At 34.0% G+C, this 24122-nt stretch overlaps 1 protein-coding gene and 1 long non-coding RNA gene across 2 annotated transcripts in view; one reads left to right on the top strand and one right to left on the bottom strand.

Moving 5' to 3' along the window:
• LOC126891843 (sialin-like) overlaps positions 1 to 24122 on the bottom strand; it is a 79230-nt gene that overhangs the window by 8086 nt on the left and 47022 nt on the right. The window contains exon 9 of the mRNA XM_050661174.1: positions 18341 to 18426. Coding sequence (XP_050517131.1) covers positions 18341 to 18426 — 86 coding nt within the window. The remainder of the gene's footprint in view (positions 1 to 18340; positions 18427 to 24122) is intronic.
• On the top strand, positions 11914 to 14015 carry LOC126891851 (uncharacterized). The gene is made up of 2 exons (XR_007700593.1): positions 11914 to 12333; positions 12989 to 14015. It is a non-coding gene; the product is annotated as an uncharacterized LOC126891851 (long non-coding RNA).

Here is a 24122-nt window from a genome sequence, read left to right as displayed (position 1 = left end):
TTTTACATGTAAGAGACTGAAACTATTCAGTTTTATAATCAAAATGATTAATTTAGACAATTATATATAATTAGTCGTAAAATTCTCATTGGTCCATTATAAGTAGGTGGGAACTTTTGGCCCCAACAGTAGTTTTGACTGGGTTTTTAAGGTCCCATCAGTAATAAAAATGCCATGCACGTGTCAAAATACATCGATGTTAGGTTAGGAAATTCAATCATGTTATGACACCAGTGTTGCCGATTGTCGACTATCAATTACTGAAATATTTCATTTGCAGGTAAAAGCGGTTATATTTATCCCAGCAAACAGCTTTGAGCCCAGTTACGTGATGATTACGTTAAATTTACTACAAATTTCAACGAATACGTAACTCGGTGATTTATGACGGGAAAAAAACGTATTTTAGTGCCAAATCATTCACCTATATATTAGGGCTTCCTTTATACATGTTTGACATTAGAATAATATAAAATTATAATGACGAATATAGCCCATGTTTTTTATAATAGGTGTGAATGTCGGTTACATCGCAAAGGTACGTTTAGGTCACGTAATAATCACGAAACAGAAATAACTCCCTTTGGTTAAATTTTGAGAACTATTTTGGAAAACAAAATTTTACAACGGTGTTGGTTAAATACGTATCGCTTGAATTTTACTCACTGTATTTCATGGACGTCAAAACATTAGATGTATTTCACGTAAAAGTAATGTAAATAATACCAATATTTAAACAAAAAGTTTATGATTTCGCTTTTAAAATTATTTAGCATAACTATTTCAATCCAACTTTGATTTGACGCTATTTTTGCTGTTTTTTTCTTTAAAAATATCACAGGAGCTAAAATGATGTTGAGTCTAATTTTCAAATCGCGCGCGGTGATGACGTACTACCAAGCCTTTCTTCTCCTTTTAATACTATCACGTGACCACGGTACATGATTAACATAGTTGGTTCGAAAACTAAATTAATCGATTTATAGAATAATAGATACGTTTCTATAGAATTATTTTTTTATATTATTCTGGTATTGAAATAGATTTTTAGTAGGACCAAGTAGTTAATAGTAGAAGAAATTTAAAAACAAAAAGAAAATACGTAATACTAATTTAAAGTAAGTAGAATAGTTTAACTGTAATTTAAAAATAATCGATTTTTAAAATCGATGATCATAACCTCTAATCACCTCTAATATCAGCTTCACATTTCTCACAATTCACAATAAAAAGTGAAAGTGAAACGTGAAGAGCTTTATTTCTTTCGTTTTATTTTAGGCGGGTTTATTTATAATAATGTCTTCGTATTAACGTTTACCTCACTGCTCGAGGGTTGAAGTGCCGATGATGCAATTAGAAAAAAACAAGAAAGTGTCGAAGTGTCCTCCTAGAGATAAAAAGTGACCTGTGTTGTGTTTTGTGTTGGCAAATTTTTTAATGTGTCTTTAGGTCGGTACCATTTTTGGTTCATTATATTGTATAATAATTATACAAGACAAATGTTTTAACACTAGAATATCTGGCTTAGCATACCTACCTAGAAAGCCGAAGGGATCATTTTGGCCCCACGTTCTTTAATCAATTAAAACTCAGTTTAAAGAAATTAAATCAACTCTAGACGGTAGAATCTAATTTTATCTCTTACTTTTATTGTTTAACACATTCGCTGCCCATCCAAAACATTCGGAACACCATACAAATTGCAGTTTTTGATATTTGCCACACATTGCCTTGTTACAACCGTGGCAATGATTTGAAGTATGATTTCCTTTACAAAATATTTTCAACTGATATTTTTTTCGTTTTTAGATAGTAACAGTGATAGTTGTTGGTAGACCTGGTGTTGCTAGACGTAGTTCCAGATTTCGGGAGACAAGGTATGGAACCCATAATTCTTCACACAGCCGAAAAATAAACTTACGGAAACTGAGTCTACTTCTTTTCAGTTATTTTTTTTTCTCTGATTCTGGCTTTGGTTTAGAACTAGAACCTTTAGCCACGTAATTGTATAACTTATCACTAAGTCAGAGGAGTGATGTGTAGTGGGTGTGTTGAGTAAGTGTCTTGTTACTTTGCAAAGTCGACGTCATTGTCTTTGCAAAGAGACGCTAATTGTTTCCGAACGTCTGCGGTCCCTCCGGTGAGTACCGATCCCACAAGGACAGAAACTATTTTTCATTTATTAATTTATAATAAATGAAAAATTTCTGCCCCTGGTAGGATCAAAGGTAGGCGCTCTTACCACTGCGCCACAGAGGGGTTACTTTTCAGTTATTTCTTTATAAATAATCCATGCATTTATTGCTTCCAAGTCAAGAGTATGATAAAACACGTACATAGGCCATCGTCTTGAAGTTGCTTATGTAGTATAAAGACGCGTCATTTGGTCCTCTACACCAACAATTGCATCTTTGTGTTCGCGGACAATTGTATCTTTATTACGTAGATGATCAGTACCAGTATAGGGGTAACCATTTACAATAAACATACATAAATATAATTTTACCCATTCGACAGGAATTTGAAAGAAAGGATCGTCGAATTTACCAGAAAACGATAATAACTTACACGGGGCCAATTTGACCCCTTTAGACTTCTATGGTAGATTTGTTAAAAAACCATTAAATAAATTTAGTAAACAATATTTTTTTGTTTTAAATAAGGCTTTGTATCAAAATATTAAGAGTCATATAATATGAAAATATTATTGTCTCAAATAAAAAAACTACAATAGCTTTAAATCGCAACAGGAGCCAAATTGGCCCCTCCGGCTTTCTAGTGTTAAAGTCTCTAAATTTTACTAAATAAATACATTGTTAATACTTTATATTATGCTTGTTTTATTTATATCATATGAGGATAATAATTACGTGATTCATAAATTAATTAAGGTCGAATTATTTACGTGAACTGAGGACGTATCTTTCACGTGAATACTAATATATACATTCCCTAAAAGATACGTTAATCAACACGTATTTGTAACATGAATTTCCCGAAACATTTTATTGCTATTTAAGGTAAATAACATGTCTATTGAAGACGAGTTATTCACGTAATTTAAAGACGTATTTTCAATGTGACATTCCAACCAAATTTTCACGTGAAATTCACATAAGCAATTTACGTATATTGGTGACAAATGTACCAAAAATTCACGTAATTAACACGTCGGTCTGTTTGCTGGGTTGTGGTATCGTGGTATTCCACCTATTGTCCTTTTGCTAGTCTAATGCCTTTTACAAGGTAAAATTGAAGGAAAAAGGGCCCCAGGACAAAGAAGAATATACTGGCTTGCTAACCGAAGAGCATGATATAGAAAGATCTCAACACAATTATTCCGTATAGCAACCAACAACAAAGTCATCATGACCAGAATGATCGCCAACGTTCGGAACGGATAGGCACCCTAAGAAGAAGAAGTCCGTTTGTCTGGCGTTATGACCTTATAACATTAACACGTCAAATGCCAGTGAAACATTGATGGAAAATAAAATTTTGACAAGATGTTGATATGTCATATAAAGATGTGACGTGTTATGCACTTCGAAGAACAATCGTCCATGGTAGCTCAGAATCGGAAGAGATGTGGGGTGGATTTTTAAGAGATGTTATTAGTACACTCTTATTAGCTTAGAAATAAAAATAATAGAAACATCAAAATAAGAATGTCTGATAAAAAGAAATAAAATATTGGGCGCCACTGGTTACCTTATGGGAACCAAAAATATACAAAAAATAGAAATAATAAAGGAAATAGCTAAATCAAAATAAAACAAAAACATAGTCAAATAAAAAATATATAAAATACTATTATATGAAAACAAATATGGTGTGAAAACAAATATATCGTGAAAACAAATACATCGTGACTTATATTATCTACTCTATACTCAGCTAATTCTTTATTGTTCTTACGATACAAGAGAGAAGGGAAAGAGAAATAATAAATTTGTATTTTGAAAATCAAACCTTATTTTTTATTAGAACAAAAAATTAGTTTACGAATCTGTGATCTCACGGTGCTACAAACTGAGATAGAGATTACCAAACAAAAAAATGAGAGAAAACAGAAAGAAAAGTTCTACATAACAAAAAATTAATAATACCTTGTACAATCTTTGTCCTGTTTCTTCTTGGTGGTTGTTAAGACCAAAGCGCGATTTCACTTCACTTAAGTCACTTTATAAATGGTTGATACAGCAACAGTACATAATTGATGAAACCATAGTTCATAGAAAAATATTTATAGAAAAATTCTGAATTGTATGCATCCTGCATTCTCAAAAAACAAATTAGTTCTACTCGAACAAGAATATTAAAAGTGATTTGTTTTATAGTTCATTAAACGAAATCAAAAAATATTAGAATGGAAGCAAACTTCATGCTTTAACTAGGGTGTTGAATCTAGTAACACAGAACGAAAACTTATTCTGCATAATTCCTGGATCTGACTGCATGTAAAAAAACTGATACCAAAAGTGGTAAACAATATCGACAATAGTCTAACAATAGCTAAAATTGCCGGAGTACACGTACTCTGTCCGCTATGTATGCCGAGCTGAGCCAAACTCTCAGACCTTTAGCCAGCCGGTCGGAGAAACTTGTAACTACATTTTAACTTCACTGGAAACTAACTGCAAGTCAAAACTAAACTTCACTTGATGACGGCCCTAACAGAACTTCCTGCCCTCTTCAGATTCTAACCTCGACCAGATTCCTGAACCAAAACGCCCTTCCCAAAATCATCACACGATCAATTACAGATTTAAAACATTCAATCAATCAAATCATAACCAATAAGAAGTTGCAAATCACGCCTCGGGTTGAACTCCCTGGCGTCACCAAAAACAGCTCCTCCAATCAATCTAGAGAATACGCAAACAGATTTCAATACTTCGTACCGCCTATTCTTCCCATGAAAAAATGCTTAAGTCAGCTATAAGAACACTTGGTGTTTATCAAACTTTGAAGCTTCTATCGCCGAACCGCTTATGCTCTAACACAAACAAAATTCAGACTTTATATCGGTAAAAACAATTTACTGAAAGATTTATGACTCTAATTTCTTTGACGGGCAAGCTTACCAGCGAACAAAACTAAGACACTCATAAACAACTACGTCACATTCTGCGTAGAAACAGATTATACATTCGACGTTCGTGAGAATCAAGAATGAATTACGTAATACGAAAGATCTGTGAAAAACTTACAATTCTTTGATAACCAAATATGAATTTAATAAATTTACAGTGCGTAGCGAAAGTCAGTGATTAGAAAATACTAATGACCTTTGCACCCGTTACAACCTGTGAAGCTTCATTTTAGCCTGGCTATATGATGTCCTGCGTCTTTGACTTTTGTTTTATTTCTTACCCAGTTGTTTTGCTTTTGTCTGTTAATTTTACTCCTAACATTGCTCTCTCCATGGTTTTTTGTGTCTTCATTATTTTATCCATGTTTGCTTTGGTCAAGGTCCAATTTACATTTTATTTACGTAAAATGTTCGTTGTTAATTTGTGCTTCCAGTTGAAAAATAGAGCTAATTTAAACTCAATTTTTTATATTCCTTTCAAGTCTACGGATCTCCTATAAGTATCCATTGCCTAGTCATACTATATTTCATCCTTGTATAATATGTCTATATATCTGTGTATATATTATAATAAAATATTGTTCCACAGTAATTATATTGTGTATTTAAAGTGGAAATTACATGTGTTATTTGACCAAGGTCATCTGATAACAACTTGATAAAAGGTCAAGCTGTCTAGTCATTCAAGTTTTTGGACTTAATGACCTATTTCTTCTTATTCCCATAGGAATAAAAACACTTCCTCGTATCTCTTGCTTCTTTTTTTTGACATTGGTAGATTGGTAGTAACACCACACTGTGTTTTTTTTAGCACCTACCATGAAATCTTAAGGTCACCTAACAACCACACCAAGGCCAGACCACACTGAGAGAAACAATCACTAGGCGACCAGCCTGGATTATTTCCCCACATTTTCGTTCGAGTACCTCCAGCTGCTTTCCACCAGTCTTGAGTACCTTCAGCTGCTTTCTACCAGTCTTCCTCTCCTGTACCTCCAGCAGGACAGCTGCTAGCGAGAGTTAGCACCCTTGGGTGCTCCTTACATCAACTCGAAGATTGTGTAAAAGGGGTTTGTTTGGGAACATTTACTGTGCTATTAGTAAAGACAGACTGTTTTTGTGATATTTAGTACATTTTTGTAGTTCAATTGCACACACATTTTTCCTGTTTTATATTTTTATGGTATTTTTTCCTTAACAACATAATATTTAATTAATAGCGTTCCCCAATACTCTGCAATATCTAAGGTAAAGATCTCTGAGCTCAGATATTTTCCCCTACAATAGTAGTCGGTACTCATATTTTGATTATTTTTATGCTGGTTTCCATTTTTATATAATTATTTAAACTCATTTCATTATTTTAGTATAGGTTGAATTAGATTTTTCAAAATTAACTTCAAATATTATTCAAAATTTCAATTATTAACTTTATTTTAACTTTAACTTATTAAATTCCTATGAACTTCTGGACTCTATTCCCTCAGAATTGTTTCTGGTTTCACTTGCTATTATTATTATAAACTACGAGTTAGAAAAGGATCTGTTGTATCCAACCGTAGGTTTATTTATTCGATAAAGGCTTGTGCCTGTCCAACTCACATTGAGTTATATATATATATTATTTACGATATCAGGTAGTATTTAATTAAGGTGTACGTATTATAAACGTACAATTATTATTTGGTGAAGGTTCTACTAACCTAGGTGTAAGTTGTACAATCTGTATTAGAGGTACCCTTCTTCAGATTTTCTAACCTTATTAAGATTATTCTTAGATCACATTTGTGTGATAATTTTGTAATTGACTTTCACTAGTATCATTTTTTTTTTTGTCATTTTAGAGTCACAGACTAGTTACTTGTCTTAACTCGGAGATTGTGAACATCTAGTAGTTAAATTTAATAAATAAATATTTATTGTGCATATTTTTTTTTCTCATATTACTCCTTTATATTTGTACATTTAATATACTTTTATTACAAATTTAATATACTCTGTAGCAGCGTAGAATACCTGGAAGAGGGTTAACCCAGTTATCCTTCTTCTGGCGCCCAAAAATTTATTCTATTTTCATTATATTATTATATTTACCCTATCTACTTTGTGAACATTGTCTTAATATCTTCTTTTCTAGCCATAATTGACATTTCCTTTAATTTATTGTCCAGCCAGAAATAGCCGTGCAAATTGGCCGAATCCTTCCTTGAGTGTCAAGTGGCCATTCTCTTGCATATTGAGCTAGCTATTCAAGTTACATCCATCTATTCATAATTTTCATCTTCAGTCCTATATCAATTCTATACTCTTCGTCTTAGCATCTTTCCATACAAGTACTACTGCAAAGTAGTATTTGAGACTTCAGCTTCTTCAACGCAGAAGCCACATTGTTGTTCCTTTGGCTACATTAAGTAGATCCTCTTTTTCCTCCGTCTGTTGGAGTTTATCACTCTCTGTGCATTCACTCCAACAGAAAATCTTCTTCTTTCTGGTTACATTGGCGTATTACATTCTACGTTATTATAAAGAGTAGAGGTATGAACACTTTCGAAAGCTTCTTAAAAAAACTCGAGGTGTTCGAGATCAAGGACAAAGAATGGGCCAAGGAGAAGGATATCTTGAATTCAAAACCTAAGAAAGTGATTCAATATCAATCAATACAACCGGACTATTCCGAATGGCCGCAAGCAAAGTTAGGATAGCCATGCTGATCGCCAACATCCGGAAGGGATAGATACCGTAAGAAGAAGTATAAATAACGCTATGTATAACGCTAGGTACAAAGAAAAAAAGTAAAATGCAAGGTACATATGTTGATTTCAATAAATAAAATGTATAATTTTCGTCTGGTGAATCGCACTCATGTACTGTTACTACATTGAAAATTTATTTGTTCATGAACTGGTTATACATTCGCCTAAAATTTTTGATGGAAAGATTGGAAGTAAATGCTTATTAACCCGGTCTATATAGACATTTCAAATAACAAAAATTGCCGGAGAGCCAAATTTTGGTGGAGAGCTAGGGTATACCATAACAAATAAAGTTTAAAAAGTCCCCATCGATCCCACGTGTGCTTCAAAAGTTATTCGGGGTCAAAGGTCAAAATTTGAGGTTTTTTGGATTTTTTTCGAAAACGGTAAGTTTTATCAAAAAAAACCTTAAACCAAAGTTGTAGATCTTAAAATTCTCTACAAAAATAGTCCTTACTATTTGTTTTCCTAAGAGTTGCCATTCCTGAGATATCGCGATTCAAAGAGTCACATTATACATGATATGCACACGTTTCCACACCACCTGTGAGGTAGTGTATTCGGCGCGTTTTTTTTACCGTGGTTTCCCTGTAGGCCTACTCCACTAACTGTTTTGACAATTTTAGGATAATTTAAGGAAACAATACTGGTCAAGTTCTAGATATTACCTTATTATTGATATTGATTATTGATATTGCTATTGATTATTAGGTTAACTATTGTTTTGATTTCTTTAGATATTTTAATCAGATTCATATTCTTGAAAGTCTACTTTAACAGTCAAGTTTTCTTCGATTTCATCTTGTTCCTCTTCCTCTTGCTGGATGTTCAAAAATTGTTCAAATGTGACTGAGTCATTGGTCTCTTCATTAAAATCACAGGAGTCTTCCTCTGTTGTACTAAACTGGACATTTGAGCAAGACTGACCTTGGCAGTTGGTACACACTAGAGAACACAGCAACCCGACTTTTTTACATCCACATTTGGCACTACAACCTTTTTTGCAATTGCAAAAAATAGTGTTAAGGAGTTTTTCTGGAGCAGGTGGGAGTAAGGTTTTAATCGGTTCCAGAGTATTATCTACTAATTTCCAACCCCAGTCTTCTGGATTCAGTTCATTGCCTAGCCATGTTTGAACTTGATAATATACTCGATACAAATGTTGAAAAGCAGATGCTGATGTTGGAGGAAGACATGATAGTTGTACTTGTTTCTTGTTTCGCGTATTTTTTACAAAAGTTAAGTATCGGTATTTATCAAGACAAATAATTTTTTTTTGAGCTCCATAAACCGCAAGATGAAAGCTGAAAGAAGGCTGAAATGTTAACTGACAAATTAACAGCTGCGAATATTGAAGTGAAACAAGCTAAAAATGAGGCAGATGTCCTTATAATTGAGACAGCAATTGAAAAATTTAAGGCAACAAACACAACAATTGTAGTTGGTGAAGGTGTTGATTTGTTGGTACTGATTACTGCAAGGTCTCCAGTAGATAAAGTTATTTATTTTCTGAAACCTGGAAGGGCTCAACAGCGAACAGAGATATATTCTTCGAATACTTTATCGGCTTATCCCAAATGCCAAAAGTACATTTTATTTTTACATGCGATAACCGGCTGCGACACTACGTCCGCAATGTACAGAAGGGGCAAAACGTCAGTACTTAAATTATTCGAAAAAAAAAAAGATTTGACTGACTGCTGTAAAGTTTTTACAGAACTTGATTCTACACCGCAAACAATAATTACGGAAGGAATTCGCTTTCTTCTTGCGGTTTATGGAGCTCCAAAAAAAATTATTTGTCTTGATAAATACCGATATTTAACTTTTGTAAAAATTACGCGAAACATGAAACAAGTACAACTATCATGTCTTCCTCCAACATCAGCATCTGCTTTTCAACATTTGTATCGAGTATATTATCAAGTTCAAACATGGCTAGGCAATGAACTGAATCCAGAAGACTGGGGTTGGAAATTAATAGATAATACTCTGGAACCGATTAAAAGCTTACTCCCACCTGCTCCAGAAAAACTCCTTAACACTATTTTTTGCAATTGCAAAAAAGGTTGTAGTGCCAAATGTGGATGTAAAAAAGTCGGGTTGCTGTGTTCTCTAGTGTGTACCAACTGCCAAGGTCAGTCTTGCTCAAATGTCCAGTTTAGTACAACAGAGGAAGACTCCTGTGATTTTAATGAAGAGACCAATGACTCAGTCACATTTGAACAATTTCTGAACATCCAGCAAGAGGAAGAGGAAGAAGATGAAATCGAAGAAGACTTGACTGTTGAAGTAGACTTTCAAGAATATGAATCTGATTAAAATATCTAAAGAAATCAAAACAATAGTTAACCTAATAATCAATAGCAATATCAATAATCAATATCAATAATAAGGTATTATCTAGAACTTGACCGGTATTGTTTCCTTAAATTATCCTAAAATTGTCAAAACAGTTAGTGGAGTAGGCCTACAGGGGAAACCACGGTAAAAAAAAACGCGCCGAGTACACTACCTCACAGGTGGTGTGAAAAGGTGTGCAAATCATGTATAATGTGACTCTTTGAATCGCGATATCTCAGGAATGGCAACTCTTAGGGAAAAAATAGTAAGGACTATTTTTGTAGAGAATTTTAAGATCTACAACATTGGTTTGAGGTTTTTTTTGATAAAACTTACCGTCTTCGAAAAAAATCCAAAAAATCTCAAATTTTGACCTTTGACCCCGAATAACTTTTGACGCACACAAGGGATCGATGGGGACTTTTTAAACTTTATTTGTTAAGGTATACGCTAGCTCTCTACCAAAATTTGGTTCTCCAGCAATTTTTGTTATTTGCCAAGCATTTTGATGTCTAAGTTGACCGGATTATATCTTCCTCGTTTTGTTAAACGCTTAATTTACCTACTCACGCCGCTCTGGCACGTGAATTTACAAACATAAAAAATTCACAAAATAACTTCGTTCAGTTTACCCAACGTTGTACTACACATTTAATTACATCTCAAGTTGCCTGGATTAATGGACTCTGTCGTCAGGCTGGAATACGTTTCACCGTACAACACAAGTGAAATGTATGCTGTCGCTGAAATATCCGCATCACTTACCAGATAATAAATTGTTTATTAGAAACTTGATAGTAATTAATGATACAATTATTATAAAGATTCCACATCTATATGATGTATAAATGCAGATGTAACTGTACCAGATCCCACTGCAAAATCATTATGTTCAAATATTAGTTAATTAAAATCACTTCTTATATAAATTTAAGAATGGGAGAGGACTTCCTAATTAGAAATCGAACGAGTCGTACGCTTAAAACAAGCTCCATAATGAAACTAGTTTTTAAGTGTTAAAAAGCAACAAAGTAATTCTAGTTTTACGTAAAGAGTGAATCTAAGTGATTGTTCTTACGGCAAGTATAAAAACTGTGAGTACAAATTATTATTTAATCCAAATAATTAACATTTACGCTAAATCCACGTAGACAGTAATCAATTTTGGATATAAAGCAACAACTTTTTATACCTACCTGCTATCAGTTCTGGTATCAAAGGGACAGGACCGTACTTCTAAAATTTATCGATAACAATAATAATTGAAAATGAATAGTTTTCCGCCTCTTGGGGCTCCTGATCAAGAACTGGAGCATACTTTACCAAATACAACTATGAAACAATCTTTTGCCACTGTCACTAATCAAAATTTACTCAAATTCCCGTTAAAATCACAAGCAGTAGTTTTCCTGCGTTGGAATATACAAGGTTGGAAGAATATTTGTTTGCAATTGGTGATTTAATGCATCCTAAAAATATTCTTTTCTCCTCTAAAATGTCAAATGGTCGAATTTGTATTTATCTAGCAAGCGAAACTTAAGGGGGGGGGGTATGGTTTGAAATATTTAATTTTTTTATTATTTCAAATAAAAATGCATACTTTCAAGAATACTCTCTGAAAATTTCAAAATAATCGGATTAAAATTACCAGAGATACAGAGTGTTCAATATCCCTATCTTCGACTCGTTTTGCCGCGACTTCGCGCCAGCACGCTTTATAACATTCCGTTAACTTCTAATCATTTTTATTGTTATGCGATTTAAATTTTAATAATGTTCTGTTATTAAATTCTACTTGAAACAATTACTAATAAATATTTCGTCTTTCACTGACGTCATCACAAACCTATAGATTAGCAGACCTGTACGTTTTGTACCTTGTGTACTCCTGGCGGTAAACCCATGAACCGTATTGTGACATGGTCGGCGTAGAACGGAAAATAAGATATCACTTTGGTCGGAGACTTCAACCGAATAAGTACCTAGTGGCAGATAACCTATCCACGTAAAAGTGGCGAATATTTCATTCTTGTAAGTCATAGTATTATTTTGAAAATAAATTATCCAAGTTTATTACGTATGTGTTTAGTGGGCTGAATAAACGAGGTTGGAGGTTCGCAGCAGTGATTTGTGGGCTATCTGGTAAATAATTTCTTTACACGCTATATAACGCCATATTTTTTTGTTTGTCTAATTTGACGTCTTAAAAAAAATTACTATTAAATCTTGCAGTGAGCTTATTAAGTAAGGCTAGTATCTTTTAACTATTTCATTGTCTGTAATATCCACTCAGAGGGAAAGCCTTTTGTCATAAATATCTGATAAAATTATCATATCTCGTAATTTGTGGGGTTATGTTACATCACATATTACCCAATTCCAATTTTGTATATTATAATCATGAAGTTCTGAAACATAATAAATTCCGTACATCATATCCACCGATTCTGTTCCGATATTTGGTATTTTCATAAATTCTTACACTACTTTGGCATTATTCCATATCATTTAATAACTATACTATTTTTATGAAAAGCTATTTCCAAAATAAATATATTCAGCATTTAAATTTTAGACTTACTTGTCTACATATTATCGAGTCAAGGCCATTTTATATGCCAATCTTATGACAAGGTCACCAAACAGTCTAGTGGAAGATTGTTTTTTCCTTTCTAATGAGATAGCTTTTTCTGATTCTTCTTTATTCTAAATAAAAACTTCCTGATTTTTGTTTTTCTTTCTCTGACTTTTCCCTACATTATTACAAGGAAGTAAAACCAGGATTCTATTTTTTTAGCCACTGGGGAAAATCTTTTAACTACTCCTACCACCTGAGAAGGACCGCTTTTCGACCAAGTCACCTAGGGGACAAGTACTAGAGGAACATGTAATTTTTGTTCTTCATTATCCTGCATTTTGGAGAATTGCCGTGTTACGGTTGACTGCGTAGCACCATTCTGTGCTTAAGACTTTACTGAGAAGTAGTAAGGAAAACTTGTGGGGACAATATCAGGTCAATCGGGTTTGTTTCGGGAACTTTTTATATTTAACAGTGCAATAGTTATCTACCTATACCAGTACACTTATACACTTATTTTTTTTATAATATCCAGAACATTTAAGTAATTAACATACACATAATTCAATAGCGCTCCCACACCTGTATGTCTCTTTGTAAAAGAGGATAATTTGGGCCCAAATAACCTTTTCCCATACAGTAGTTCCTTACATTTATTTTTTATTAATATTATTAGACTTGTTTCCCATATTTTTCATATAACTATATATATATTTTAATATTATTAGCTTGTTTCTTGTAATTTAAATTCCCAATTTGTTTGCTTAACTTAAATTCATTTGTTATTAAATTAAATTCAATCCCTAATCCCTATCCCTTCAGGATAGCTATTAGTTTTACTTAGTCATTATTAAAAAACCACGAGTCAGAAAAAGGATCTTTATCATCCAGGACTGCGTTGGTTCAGTTAGGTGTTGCCTATTCAACTCATTGAGTTATATATATTTGTATGGTTCATCCTAGGTAGGTATTTTAGTATTGATTTCTTGTAGTATTTAACGTTGCTGTACGTATTACAATCGTACGATTATTTGGTGAAGGTTGTTGTTTAACCTTAGTGTAAGTTGGGGGTACGCTCCATATAAGAGCTACCCCAGTACTAATGTAATTATAGTTGTATACTCATATTCAGATAAGTAGTTAAGTCAAATTGTCATTTTAGAGTTACATAGGTTGTATTTTTTCTAACTCAGAGGTTGTCAATAATCTAGGTAGTTATATTTTAATAAATATTTATTTGTTTGTATATCAATTATTTTTTTTCCCATTTTTGAATTTAATAATTTAATATATTGAATAATTTACAGCAGTGTAAGATACCTGGGAGTTCGGTCCATCCCTACTTCTGGCGCCCGCAATTTAGTCTATTTATCTCTTATATTTTTCTATTTTTATTATATTAATATTTATTCTATCTATTTTATAAGCCTCTCTTTTTATATTCATATTTCTGGTTCTAGTCATCATCCCTCTTTAGTTTAAGCTACTGTTCTTCGACAGGCATGCAAACGAGCCGTACCCATCCTTGAGTGTCAAGTCGTTCTCTTGCATTTCTTGCTAGCCAATTCTATTTAGTTTGCCTCTGTCTCCCCATACTTCTATTATCAGTTCCTCACCCACTCATCATTTCACCTTAGCATTCTAGTTCTACAAATACTACTGCAAAGTAGTATTTTTGTTACAGCTTGAGCGTAGTGAGAAACGTTAAACAACTGTTCGCCTTCTCTTTTGTAGATTACTCCTCGATTCAAAAAACATATTCCAATCTGCATCACTTTACGATTTGGCAGACAAATAAGAAGATGAAGATGCAGTTGTCAAAACTTTAAACGCATTTTTCTCAAAACTGCTTTTTTAAATGCGGTGGACATTGTAACTGAAAAACTACTGAGCCGATCTACCTGATAATATTTTGCACATATTTTCTTTAGACATTTCATGAGGTAACAACGTCGAGATATTTTTCTTTTTTTTTGCTTATTTTTTGTTCAACAATAATAAGTCTGTTGATTTTCACAAAATTTTTACCAAAAATTTCATTTTTTTGATTTCTGGGTGATACCAAAAATTCAAAAATCATTAAAAATAAAAAAACTCGACGTTGTGACCTCGTAAAACTCATAAGCTAATTAAATCTTTTTGAATTTTTTGTTTCTTATGATCGAGTGACGAGTTCTGATGTCCACCGCAAAATCCATTTTTTTGTGAGCTGCCTGTCAAAATTTGTCACCAATGGCTTATTTTCCAATATTTTGGATTGGATTTTTTTCTAAGTATTCTTTGAATTGTACTTAATATGCTTATTTAATTTAAAAATAAAATAATTGTACCATAGCTTCGAAAAAAAATCACAAAAATGTGCTTGATATGTTGATTTCAAACCATACCCCCTCCTTAAGTTAACAATTTTCTACAAGTTAATAAGGGAATAATAACTGTAAACCACCAAAAAATTCAGGTTCGTAGATTGGTATCACCAACTGAAAGATTATTGATATCAAATGTTTGTCCTTCAATCCCTCATTCAATTGTTTAAAATGAACTTTCCAATTTGGGATTAAATTTGGTAACTCCAATAATTTTTTTAAAAATTGGTACATCAAATCCTGATTATTACAAACACATTTACAGTTTCATAAGGCATACTTTTATTTCTTCCCCTGTCTCATCCATACCTGACTCAATACTTGTAAATTACGAAATGATATCATACCGTATAGTTCTTGTAATGGAGAAAGATTTATGTACTATTTACAGACATGCGGGACATTTGACTGAATATTGTCCAACTGTTTCGGAAACCCAAACATCTCAAATACAAAATGCTGCTCCAACTACTTCAACTGATCCAATAAACAACGAATACATTCCAACTGCTTCAACCGCTCCAACTACTTTAACTGGTAAAATAAACAATGAAAACATTCTAACTGCTTTAATCGCTCCAACTACCTCAACTGATCAAATAAACAATGAAAACATTCCAACTGCTTCAATCGCTCCAACTACCTCAACTGATCAAATAAACAATGAGTACATTCCCCGAACGCAAACTATATCTTCGTTTACTCCTACACTATCGACTAAACCTAATATTCATATTTTACCCGCTACTGACACCCAACAAATATCACACTATCCTCCTTCAAACAAACGAACTATTTCTGAAATTATAAGCCCTCCCCCAAATGATACTCCAGAAAACATCTCCTTTCCAGCTCCAAAATTAAAAAAGCCAAAGTCTTCAATCACAGATACAAGATCAAAGTAATGGAAGATATAAAAAATTCAGCATACAAAAATGTATGACGATACTTCAGTAACACATTCAATATCTTATGAAACATTCGTAGATATATTGGAAAATGTTCATGGTACCCCTGACCCAATAAGCTTAATAAAAATTTATACAAACGATCTCGAAAGCCTATTGAATCTTTTAAGTCAACTACACGAAAATTTACCAAATAAGAAATCAAAAGCTAGATGCACCAGACTTCGAAACAAAATACTTAAATTCATACAACCAGACACAAACACCGAATTAAAAATTGAATTTGAAAAAGATAAATAATTTCATTCTCGATTATCCAGTGGAACCTACGCAATATGCCCTCCAAGAACTCAAGACATACATCAATCATAATCTTATATATACCGATGCCTCTAAAACCATGGAGGGAGTGGGAGCAGCATTTATGTTCAGTAAAACTAAAATATTAATTAAACCCCCGAAATTAACTTCCATTTATACAGCCGAGTTAACCGCTATCCTCAACGCAATAAATTTTGTGGTAGAAAATAACATGAAAAATCCTGTCATTATTACGGATTCCCTAAGTTCTGTAACTGCCTTAAATGACCTATATCCTCTTCATTCAAGTCTACTACTTATTAAATCAGCATTACGCCGATTGCAAACTATGAATATCAATGTCAACTTTGTATGGATTCCATCACATATCGGAATTGCTGATAATGAAGAAGTAGATTCATTGGCAAAACTAGCAGTATTAAGCACGGAAGCTGTAGAAATCAGAAACATTCCATATCTAGATGTAAAACCTGTAATCAAGAACTTGGTAATCAATGCTTGGCAAACGAAGTGGAATCAATCAACATCCAAACTGCGAGAAGTAAAACATTCAATACTACCTTGGAAATCAACCCCAAATAAGCGATTACATCAAACCATTCTCTCTCGTCTGAGAATACGCCACACCGCCATCACGCATAAACATCTGCTGGAAAGTGAAGTAAAACCACAGTGCTACGTATGTGATATTGTTCTCAGTGTTCGCCACATTTTACTGGAGTGTCCCCTCTATTGCATGGAGAGACTTCAATATAAACTACAAGACACCTTACAAGCAATATTAAGTGACGGAACTGATATGAACAATTTGACATCATACTTGTATTCTATAAATGTACTAAATAAATTGTAAACCTTTTAAGTGTATTGCGCCAATGACCCTTTGAGGTTGAGGCATAAATAAATAAAAAAAAATAAAAAAAAAAGAATAGGAAAATACATTCATAACAACAGGTTCGCAGTCAAATAGGGGCCGTAAATAATTTTAATTAAATTAATAGTAATTGATTTTTGAAAAAAAACATTTGCCAACAAAAGTTGGCAAACTCTTGTCTTGAAGTGTCTCCTGACCATTCTCCAATCCTAATTATAATCAGCACTTCTTCTTCTTCTTGCAGTACCGTCTCCTATCGGAAGTTGGCTTCCATCACAGCAATCTTAACTTTGTTGGCTGCAGCTCTGAACAATTGTATTAAACTACACCCGTATCACCCCCTTAAATTTCGCAACCAGGAAATCCTCCTACGTCCCACATTTCTCTTTCCCGAGATTTCTCCTTGGATTATAAGCCTTAGCAGGGAGTACTTTTCCTCTTTCATTTTGTGACCCAGATATTCGAGTTTTCTCGTTTATACATATGGTTTATAATCAGCACTGACATTATACAAGCTCAAAGCTTAGATTAAAACACTAAATGGAATGATTTTTGTGAATATCTGGATACCTTGTTAGATCTCTATATTCTTGTTGGAACTTGGCAGCTTCAGAAGCTACTGATTACGAGTTATGGAAAGCTCTAGAAAAATTAAAAAGGCCTCAATTTATAAACTATCCGATATGCATTCCAGATGGTCACTAGGCAAAAAGTAATAAGAACAGAGCCAATGTTTTTGCCGATCACTTAGAAAAAGCCTTCCAACTATACATCGCTGAAAATAAATTAGGAAACCCCATATCAATTGAACTGCCTAATCAAAATGCTACTGTTAACCATATCACAATATCCATACATATATTGAATGCAAAAAATTTACAGGATACGACTTAATTAGTGCTAAAATTTTGAAACACCTTTCAAAAATAAAGGACTGAGGTATTTGACACAAATACTATGCTGTTTTAAGGACGTGGTGATTCCGAGTTTTGTGGAAGGCAGCTCAAATTATACTAATCCCTAAGCCAGGAAAAACTCTTAGTAGTTGATATGGTTAATAAAAAAACAAATAATTCATACTTACAGAGAAACTCATACTTACATTTTGAAATGTAAATAATCCAACAACCATTGTCGAAAAGAATCCAATAAGGGTAGCTCCAGCATTGGTAATACCGAGAAAAATAGCTAAAAATATAATAAACATAATATATACCTAAGCTAAAATTAAAAATAGTTTGAATTTTAAATTTAACTGTTTCTAAACTAAAAATCTACGTGTATGGTAACTGATAAATCGTGATTCTAATTGCAAGATGATGCTCTACACAGAACCCTACAAGACCCCTCACATGTCTTTGATCCAGTCTATTCCTGCCCAACACTCCTCTGACACTTAAGGTCATTTAAACACGTTTCAAATAATTTGCGCAGCGTTTCAAATAGTTTTTGTTAACCAACCAAATTTTATTGCCTATCATTGTAAATCTGTACAAGAATAAAAAACCGCTAAACGCCGTAAAAATGAGTGGCGCATAAAATATTCCAGCTACAAAAGATCTGATATGAATATTACGTGGCGCGAAAATGGATTTTCATTTGATGCAAAACAAAATTCTAGTTTTATTTTAAAAGATTTTTCCATAATATTTGCTAAATTTGAAGTAAACGCGCCACAAAAGAGTAACTTTGATACAGTTTGAATTTTGAAACTCTTTTGTGGCGCGTTTACTTCAAAGTTAGCAAATATTATGGAAAAATCTTTTAAAATAAAACTAGAATTTTGTTTTGCATCAAATGAAAATCCATTTTCGCGCCACGTAATATTCATATCAGATCTTTTGTAGCTGGAATATTTTATGCGCCACTCATTTTTACGGCGTTTAGCGGTTTTTTATTCTTGTATCAGGAGTGTTTCAAAGTTATTTATAAATTAAATGTATGAAGTTGAATACAATGTTCCTCTATTACACGTCAAGCTTTATAAATGGTCACCTTTGTTGCATTATCTCCCAAATGATCTAGTGTCCATCGAATGTACACTAGATTTTTTTTTATTCGAAATAGATTGAAAAAAAAATATTAAGATGGCCGATAAATGAAGTCGGATTGCCCGTTGCCAGATCAAATTTAGCGTCGTAACCACTACAACTACATAAACCATTTCGCGTTAATTGGATTATACTTTTGTAGCTTAATAACTTCTAAACGGCTTAACCGATTTTGATCAGTTTGAAACCGAGTAGTAGATCAGTAACCGAGTTTGAAACGTATTGACCAGTAGTATCTGATGGATCTAAGGCCAAGTATGATAACTGAAGCTATTACAGGAATTATTGAGCTTGAGAAACCGTTTTTCCCACAGGAAATAGATTTTATCATACTTATGAAGCCTATAACCTAAAAAATTCACATTTTCCGGGATATGAAGTATACACCGTTAAATTCGTCTTGAGTCCTTCTACAAACGCTAAGTTATTGGCGCAATTTGTAGGTTGAAATGTTGAGTAATTGTCGAAAAACCAAAATTTTCAAAGTTTAGTTTTTCAGTTTTTCGGCTATACTGAGCCGTGTGTATGTCTGATCCTGACGGCTTAAACACCATTTGAAAGCTTAAGTCAACACTATTAATTTGATGTATTTGCGGTTCTCCTGGCTCTTCTTGATCCGAATATATATACCCCCAAAACATATGCCGTTTTATACCTACCAAGTCCTATAGCTGGCTTATGGGTGGTCAAAAGTCACAAACTACACCGGTTCTAAATCGGCCCTGACCCCCTCTTCAAACATAGAGGAAAAATATCAAATCGGTTTAACTTTCAAACATACATACATATATATCCACAAACATTTTCCCTTTTTTAAATAAAAATTAAGTCACATTTCTAAGCTCTATAACTTTTGAATTGTATAACCGATTTTCAAAATTAGACATGCGTTGGAAAGGTAATGATCAGTTTTATTAGAAGCCGCAAAGGTTGGACTTAAATTTTTAAAGTTTTTGGGAGTTGTGGGGACGAGAACGAAAAACAGACCCTAAATAGGAAGGGCCGTAAAATCTACACTCTTAAACCAAAATCGATGGTTGACATATAAATTGGTGACTCTTTTTCTGAACTTTAAGATTGGAGTTGGCCCAATTTTCAATTCAGTCAGATTTAGAAAATCGACAATTTCGTGTATATATAGTGTCGCGTGTAGGGGGGTGTGGGTGTGCGCTACTGGCGAGAACTGCCGTTCTCTGGTAATGTTCAAAATTAGACATGCGTTGGAAAGGTAATGATCAGTACTGTTAGAAGCCGCAAAGGTCGGACTTAATTTTCGAAGTTTTTGGGAGTTTTGGGGACCAGAACGAAAAACAGACCCTAAATAGGAAGGGCCGTAAAATCGACACCCTTGGACCAAAATGGATGGTTGACATATGAATGGGTGAGTCTTTTTCTGAACTTGAAGATGGGAGTTGGCACAATTTTCAATTCAGTCAGATTTAGAAAATTGAAAATTTCGTGTATATAATAATGTCGCGTGTAGGGAGGTGTATTTCTGCGCCACTGGCGAGAACTACCGTTCTCTGGTAATTTTCTCGATATAAAACTAACAGCTTCGATAACCAATAAATCGAAAACTATTAATTTTATCAAAAAAATGTATAATGAACATTTTTTGCTTATAATTAATATTTTTACCAGCATTTGCGGTCAAAATATAATAAAAAATTTCCACCCTCGAGATGAGGTGGCAACCACCCCATGGTAAAAGCGTCTTTCGGCATCATATAGATTTGGATCCTTGGACTATCCACTACTTATTGTCAAATTTTCAAGCAAATCTATCCATTCTGTAAAAATTGCGAAGTGAAAAATTTCAGTTCCTGGACTAATTATACTTTTGGAGCTCTATAACTTCTGAACGGTTTACCTGATGTTGATCACTAAACATGAATTTGAAACGTATTGATGAGTAGTATCTGACGCATCCAAGATCGAGTATGATAACTGAACGTATTACAGGAATTATTGAGCTTGAAAAACCGTTTTTCCCATAAGAAATAGATTTGATTATACTTATGAAGCCTATAACTTAAAAATTCAAATTTTCCCAAATATGAGGTATACACCGTTAGACGCGTCCTGAGTCCTTCTACAAACGCTCAGTTATTGGCGCAATTCGTAGGTTGAAATTTTTAGTAATTGTCGAAAAACCAAAATTTTCAAAGTTTAATTTTTCAGTTTTTTGGCTATGGTGAGCAGTGTGTATGTCTCAGCTTGATCGCTTACACGCCATTTGAAAGCCTAACTCAACCCTATTGATTTGGTGTATTTTCGGTTTTCCTGTCTTTCCTTGAACCTAACATATATACGTCCAAAAAATATGCTATTTTGTATCTACCTAGTCCTCTAGCTGGCTTACGGGTAGTCAGAAGTCAAAAATTAGACCGGTTCTGAATCGGCCCTCACACCTTCTTGAAACACAGAAAAAAAAATTCAGATCGGTGTAACTTTTCCACACACATACATACATACATACATACATATCCACAAACATTTTCCATTTTTTAAATAAAAATTGAGTCATATTTCTGAGCTCGATAACTTTTGAATGGTATAACCGATTTTCAAAATTAAACATGCGTTGGAAAGGTAATGATCTGTGCTATCAAAAGCCGCAAAGGTTGGGCTTAAATTTTTGAAATTTTTGGGAGTTTTGGGGACGAGAACGAAATACAGGCTTTAAATGGGAAGGGCCGTAAAATCCACACCCTTGGACCAAAATGGAGAGGTAACATATGGATGGACGAGTCTTCTCCTAAACTTTAAGATGGGATTTGGCCCAATTTTCAATTCAGTCAGGTTTAGAAAATCGAAAATTTCGTGTATATATAGTGTCGCTTGTAGGGGTGTTGTGCGCCACTGGTGAGAACTGTCGTTCTCTGTGGATAATGTATGTAAATAATTCTAACTGTTGTAGTCCAAATGACATATAAATCGTTCGGTGAATAAATATCAGGATTTTGTTTAATTATTTCTGGTCCTATAACTTCATAGGATAGATAAAAAGCAAAACAAAACGAGTCGATTTCTCGCGTTGAAAATATTCTTGTGCCAATTTTTCTCTATCTGTACTTTTTATTAACTAGGATCGTGATTGATCTCATCCCAGAAAACTAAAAAGTACATTTAAGCCCCGAATTACACCACATTGCTACAAGATACATTAGGGATTTTTAACTAATAGCTTTTTACAAAATAACCGAAGTGCTCGAAAAATATAGCTCACCATTTACTATCTAATATAAACCAATAGTCTAAGAGCTGAGAGCGGATTTTGTGCTTGATATGTAATATGGAAAAACTATACGTGGATATGTTGAATTAGTTGTGTACATAATTTTCACCAACGGGCGGAAACCAGAGTGGGGGACGAGGGTAGTTATAAGGGATCAAAGTCGCGGTTATTATTATTTTTTTTGTGACGCTCATGATCGAGATAGTGCACCAAAATTTGGGAATAAGTAGGTCATGACGTAACTAAGTAAAATCTCCAGGGGCGGAACGCTGCGTGGCCGACAAAGGGGTGGGGCAGGGGTGAATATAAAAAATATAAGGGGTTTTTTGCGACGTTCGTGATTGAGATAGTGCACCAAAATTTGGGAATAAGTAGACCATGACATAACTAAGTAAAATCTCCAGAGCCGGAAACCAGAGTGGGGGATGAGGGTAGTTATAAGGGGTCAAAGTCAAGGTTTTTATTATTTTTTTTGTGGCGCTCATGATCGAGATAGTGCACCAAAATTTGGGAAATAAGTAGGTCATGACTCATGACGTAACTAAGTAAAATCTCCAGGGGCGGAACGCTGCTTGGGGTACAAAGGGGTGGTAGGCAGGAGTGAGTAAAAAAATATAAGGGGTTTTTTGCCGTTCGTGATCGAGATAGTGCACCAAAATTGGGAATAAGTAGATCATGACATCACTGAGTAAAATCTCCAGGGGCAGAACGCTGCGTGGGGGACAAATGTTGTGCTGCGTCACAAAAAAAAACATACAAACTTCCACTTTGACCCCTTAAAACTACCCTCATCCCCAACTCTGGTTTCCGCTCCTGGAGATGTTGCTTAGTTACGTCTTGATCTACCTACCCCCAAATTTTGGTTCAGTATCTCGATCACGAACTTCACAAAAAATCCCTTAGATTTTTATATGTACCCATGCCCCCTCCCCCTTGTCGGCCACGCAGCGTTCTGCCCCTAGAGATTTTACTTAGTTACGTCATGACATACTTATTCCCAAATTTTGGTGCACTATCTCTATCACGAGCGTCACAAAAAAAATAATAAAAACCGCGACTTTGACCCCTTATAACTACCCTTGTCCCCCACTCTGGTTTCCGGCCGTTGGGGAAAGTCATGTACACAACTAATTCAACATATCCCCGTATAGTTTTTCCATATTACTTATCACGCAAAAAATCCGCTTCTATCTTTCCGACTACAAGCAAAATAAAATTTATTAACTAACTATGAAAGGGAAAATAGCAGTTGATTTAAGTTAAGTGGATTGTTATATTGTGTAGACATGTTGTAAAACAAAACCATTTAAAAGTGGATTTTTGTTTAATAGGAAAATTTGCATATAATACTTTTCTGGCAATATTGCATTTGCCATTAGCAAAATTTTTATTTGCATAAGGAACGACAGTCCGGGAAAGATCATCAACAAGGTATGTGGACCACATTCAACATTACAAAAGAGGGTACACTGAGGGTAAGAACAGAACAAGTGGGTCGAGGTGGAGGTGTAGGTCGCGGTGGATGCTACTAGTTAAGTCGTGGTCGATGTCTACAGCACATAGCAAGGAGGTCACTTGCGATGTCAGTCGAGCTG

This window comes from Diabrotica virgifera, chromosome 9 (assembly GCF_917563875.1).
Source record: "Diabrotica virgifera virgifera chromosome 9, PGI_DIABVI_V3a".
NCBI lineage: Eukaryota > Metazoa > Arthropoda > Insecta > Coleoptera > Chrysomelidae > Diabrotica > Diabrotica virgifera.
Note: the sequence above shows the minus strand (reverse complement) of the source record. Positions and strands in the feature narration are given on the sequence as shown.